This window comes from Gadus chalcogrammus, chromosome 3 (genome assembly GCF_026213295.1).
Source record: "Gadus chalcogrammus isolate NIFS_2021 chromosome 3, NIFS_Gcha_1.0, whole genome shotgun sequence".
Classification (NCBI taxonomy): domain Eukaryota; kingdom Metazoa; phylum Chordata; class Actinopteri; order Gadiformes; family Gadidae; genus Gadus; species Gadus chalcogrammus.
Genome location: NC_079414.1, coordinates 26,503,525 through 26,508,928, shown reverse-complemented (window position 1 = coordinate 26,508,928; position 5,404 = coordinate 26,503,525). Strand labels below are relative to the sequence as shown.

The window sequence follows — 5,404 nt, the reverse complement described above, 5'->3', positions numbered from 1 at the left end:
CCCCTCCAAATCACAGACTGCGGAGCATCTGTTACAACAAACGGACGTAGCTGTGCTGTAGATACGGCTATACCTTCTCCCACCATCAGGGGCAGGACAAAATGTCTTCACAAAATCCCATGATTTGCAATATCAATGATCATCAGTGTTCATGTCACTAACCTGGGAGTGCCGTGCCGGTTGTGCCCAGATTTGGAACGACTACAAGCTACGATGGATGCCCGTGGAGTACGACGGCATCGAGTTCATCCGAGTTCCTGCCAACAAACTCTGGAGACCCGACATCGTTCTCTACAACAAGTAGGACTGAGCCGTCCGCGTTAACTTCTATTGCTACCGTTCCTCACATCTCCACCTTACCTTATTTAGTATCGGAGTCAAAAGTAACTCACGAAAATGGATCTGCTCGTTATTGCTTTTGTGATCAATTCAATCAGATTCTATTCATAAATGTAACCTTTTGGGTCTAAAAACACACACTCTCACACACACTTTGCAGCGCTGTGGGGGACTTCCTGGTGGAGGATAAGACCAAGGCCCTGCTGAAGTTTGACGGCACCATCACCTGGGTTCCTCCGGCCATCTTCAAGTCCTCGTGCCCCATGGACATCACCTACTTCCCCTTCGACTACCAGAACTGCTCCCTCAAGTTCGGCTCCTGGACCCACGACAAGGCCAAGATCGACCTGTTACTGATTGGCTCAAAGGTCGGTGTGAATATAAGGGCAGGGTAATAAGGTGTATCTTACCAGGGCGTTTTTATGCCCCCTTCTAATATGATTTGGGGGCATTTTGGATGACTTGGGCAATATGGTAAAATGTTGGAAAATATGGTATTTTTCCAAAGACTACAAAGGAAAGAAAACCTGGACGCATTGATTCCAGACCATAAACACCAAACAGTAATCTGCCCGAGTCTATTTTTTACTGGGGGATTTAAAAGCCCATTTAAAAGCCCATATCTTTGGGGCATTTATTATATTTTTAAGGGGCAAAAAGTCTGAGGCCCCGGTTGACAAACATGACAGTTCAGTTGATCCATAAACCAAACAACCTTCTTAACCTTCAACCCAGGTGAACCTCAAGGACTTCTGGGAGAGCGGCGAGTGGGAGATCATCGACGCGCCGGGCTACAAGCACGACATCAAGTACAACTGCTGCGTGGAGATCTACACGGACATCACCTACTCCTTCTACATCCGCCGGCTGCCCCTCTTCTACACCGTCAACCTCATCATCCCCTGCCTGCTCATCTCCTTCCTCACCGTGCTGGTCTTCTACCTGCCGTCCGACTGCGGCGAGAAGGTCACCCTGTGCATCTCGGTGCTGCTGTCGCTCACCGTGTTCCTGCTGGTCATCACCGAGACCATCCCCTCCACCTCGCTGGTCATCCCGCTCATCGGCGAGTACCTGCTCTTCACCATGATCTTCGTCACGCTCAGCATCGTCATCACCGTGTTCGTGCTCAACGTGCACTACCGCACGCCCATGACCCACACCATGCCGGGCTGGGTGCGCGCCGTGTTCCTGCGGGCGCTGCCCCGGGTCATGCTGATGCGCCGGCCCGTGGACCAGGAGGGCAAGGCGGCCGGCGGGACGGACGGCGCCGGGGAGGCTGGTGTGGGGGGAGGAGCCGGAGCTGGAGGCGGAGCCGGCGGAGGAGGAGGAGTAGGAGGAGGAGGAGGAGGAGGAGGGAAGGGAGTGTGGAAGAGGAAGAACAGCCTGACGCAGGTTAGTGGTGACCCCCTTCGCAGTGCAGCGGAGGGTGAGATGGGACGGATAGCATGAGCTCTGGGAAGTGAGACAGGGAGGAGCGCATGAGCTCTGGGAAGTGAGACAGGGAGGAGAGAACGAGTAGTGGGATGTGGGAATGCCGACTTCTAACTATGATGATGGAGGCTTTGTGCTGATATGAGTAATGAAGGGGGCCAACATGGCCCATGTTCGGACTAGATCTTAACGATTGCTTGTTGTTCTGGCGTTCGGGGTCCCAACGTTCCTCCCAGCAGGTCGGAGGTGGGTCCCTGAACTGCCTGGACTTCGGGGACAGTAAGCTCTCCTCCATAGAGGGCTGTGCTGGGAACAAGTGCCCCTGGAAGGAACCCCCGGAGATGGCGGACCCGGGGAAGCTGGCCGGTCTGCTGGGCTCCCAGAGCCTCCACTCGGTGGCCGCGTTTTCCGCCGTGTCGCCCGAGATCAAGCAGGCCATCGAGAGCGTGAAGTACATCGCCGAGAACATGCGCAGCCGCAACAAGGCCAAAGAGGTGAGCTGCTGTCCTCCCGGTGACCGCCCGGGCAGGGAGGTCTGTGTACAGCAGAAGTAATTCACACAATGGAAACAAGGCATGAAGCGCACTGACCCAGATTAGATGCATCACACATGCACGGCAAATTAAGGGCAAACACATACTTTGTTGTGGGTTAACTTTACAGAGTAATAGCCGTCTCACACCTCACGCTTTGGATTAACATCTGGTGGCAGACGCACTCGGCTCTGTCTCGACCAATCAGGTTCCTGTAGGAGGGTAGGTCTGGAGGCGTTTGTCTCGACTGGAGACAACCTGAACGTTAGAACCACAACAAACGATGGCTGGGCATCGATTGGAAGGGACAAGGGAAACTCTGTCAGAGAAGGCTCTATGTCTGTAGATTATGCCGTCATGGCTTCCATCTTTCAAAAAAGAAGTGAAACAAATTACTACTAGGCACTCTCGGACGTGAAACCTGCCCACGCTCTTGCTTTAAGAGATGACGAGACCTTTTGGCATCAGCTCGATGCCAAGGCTGTGTGCACCGACTGCAAGACTCTTTACGTTTACATTCACATTAAGGCCATTAACAGATGCTTTTATCCGAAGCGAGGTGCAACGGTTCATACACACATTCTCCCACCGACGGCGGAGTCAACCATGCAAGGCGACAGCCAGCTCGTCGGGAGCAGACAGGTTACACCAATGTCCTTTGACAAAAGGTCTCTAAAGGTTCAAATCAACCCTGTGTGGTAGACTTGCCACTGTAGAAATACATTTATTAGAATCGTCTTTGGAAACCCCTCAAGCTGTACCACAACAGTTTTAGATTCAAGCGAAAATCAAGCTCAACAAAATCAACTTTTGGGGCATTCTGTGTCAGCCTGACATCTCCAGCAGGTGGATTCTCCCAGATGAGCGAGGCTGTCTTTGATATGTAAAACCAAAGTGTGTTTAGTCAGAGTACTGCTGCAGCATGCGTCTTCTGCTCTGGAGGAATGGGATTATCTAATTACATTCCTTCTTAGTGGGAAACATTTCAATAATCATTTTGCTTTCCCCCCCAAAAAAGTGTCACTGATCTTCTCCGTATTGCCCTCTTCTTCTTCTTCTTCTTCTCCTTCTCTTGTTTCCACACCTCCCCCTTCCCTGTTTTTCATTCACCTTCACCTAATCCTCTGTTGACCTCTGTTGACCTTCATTTCTGTCCCTTCAAATAACAATCATGCGTCCCCAATTCCCCACTCAATTTACAATCCCCCACCCCGCCCTCCCATCTCTCCATGCAGGTGGAGGATGACTGGAAGTACGTTGCCATGGTGATCGATAGAATCTTCCTGTGGGTCTTCGTGACTGTGTGCATCCTTGGAACCCTGGGCCTCTTCCTGCAGCCGGTGATCAACTTCCTGTCATAACCGCTTGTCCGAAGTGACTCTGAGCCGGTCCCGACAAGCTCTCAGGCCCCCAGACCTGACCCCCGAACTCTGACCTTTTCTAACGTTGACCTTTGTGCACTATTTGCTGTGCAGGTTTTGAAATCTCTCTATTTTACAAAATTCTCCAAAGGTGTTTCATCTCTCACTGTGTCTGTGTTGAATCAAATCAAATTCAACTTTATTTAAGATTGCGGTTTCGTGGCAAAAAAACAGCAACGCAAAGTGCTTAGCAAACGGGAAACGGTGCCACCAGAACAAGAAATGCTTTTAAACTAACAGTACACGTATGAATACCAGAGAAACGCATCAGCAAACAGCAATGCAAAGTGCAATGCATGGGAAACAATTGAATGGGAAAACTGAGTTTTTAAAAAACACGATTCGTGAATGAGCAGAGTAACTGCCTGGCAGGGGACTGCGTCAACGTCTACAGGACTTAATCTGCTCTGCAAGAATCAACATTGATGCTTACAGACTGGGAGCAGTCCGTGATGAGTAGAAGCAATGAATGCCTCCGCCCTATGTGTTGACTGACAGCGGTCCTATCTAATCACAGATCTGATTCATTAAACTGCCCTCTTTTAATTGAATTGAATTCAAAGATTTAAATTAATTCCAAATGTATTTGTAAAGCCCTTAATCACAGGTACAGTTCAAAGGGCTTAACAGGCCATATATTTATGACAGACAGTTGACTGACAGCTGTCATATCGTATCACGGATCTGATTCATTGAAAGGCTCTCTTCTCACTCAGAACCGACGCCAGTCCTCTGTCTTTTTTGAGTCGTTCCCGATAAGAAAACAGAGTTCTCCAGGGGATTGGGGGTGAGGGAATGCAATCAGGGCACACTGTTCTTATTTGGTAATTAGGATCAGCAAGATTTACAAACGTTCCTGTGATTAATGTTCCAGCAGCTAATTGGTTGGCCTGGTAAATATGGATTGAAAGGACTTGAATGGTCGGTCTGAAATAGCTCCATATTTATACATGCGTCTGAGGATTTTATCATCCAATTCCATGGCTATTAAATCCTGCTTTTTAATTAACTGTTCCACAGAGATGTAATATAATACATGCAAATAATACAACGTTGTTTCAATTTGTATGACTTGACCAGGGAACAGAAAACCTTGGTGTGTTTGGTATTTATTTATGCCTTCGTTTACGTGCGTCCTTTGCAATTACATGTTTATTCCTCTGCCATTACGGCGTACGCTCACACGCCGGAACACGAAACGTCAAGTGGATTTTACTCAATTGTTGTCTCTATTTTTGTCTCATTTTAAATTCTGAATAAATGTGAATCAATTGAACAAATTAACGTAAACATTTGTCCAAACAAAACGGTACATTCTAATAGATAAAAACCTTAATAAGTAGTTTTGAATGAGAGATTCACGACCAGGCACTGTACATTAACACACACACACACACACACACACACACACACACACACACACACACACACAGACACACACACACACACACGCACACGCGCACACGCACACGCACGCACACACACACACACACACACAAACACACACACACACACACACACACACACGACTGTCTAAGGCTGTGTCTTTGATGTTGCTGCTAGCCTTTGACAGAGATTAGTCAGGGATACAGTGTGACAGATCCCTGAGCCTCGGAGGTCTCCGTGGAGTTCATCCATTTTATGCTTCATAAATGTAGTTTAATGAGTAAGATGAGCAGA

General features: G+C 48.6%; 1 protein-coding gene across 7 annotated transcripts in view; it reads left to right on the top strand.

Annotated features, from left to right (window-relative positions):
- Positions 1 to 3,664, top strand: part of chrna6 (cholinergic receptor, nicotinic, alpha 6) — a 7,604-nt gene extending 3,940 nt beyond the window's left edge. The window contains exons 3-8 of one of the 7 annotated variants that reach the window (XM_056587005.1): positions 191 to 300; positions 500 to 707; positions 1,075 to 1,603; positions 1,652 to 1,731; positions 2,007 to 2,264; positions 3,539 to 3,664. In XM_056587005.1, the coding sequence (XP_056442980.1) occupies positions 191 to 300; positions 500 to 707; positions 1,075 to 1,603; positions 1,652 to 1,731; positions 2,007 to 2,264; positions 3,539 to 3,664 (1,311 nt within the window). Of the gene's footprint in view, positions 1 to 190; positions 301 to 499; positions 708 to 1,074; positions 1,739 to 2,006; positions 2,265 to 3,538 lie in introns of all 7 variants that reach the window. The other 6 variants (XM_056587002.1, XM_056587006.1, XM_056587001.1 and 3 more) reach the window with 6 other exon arrangements.
- Positions 3,665 to 5,404: the final 1,740 nt, after the last annotated feature.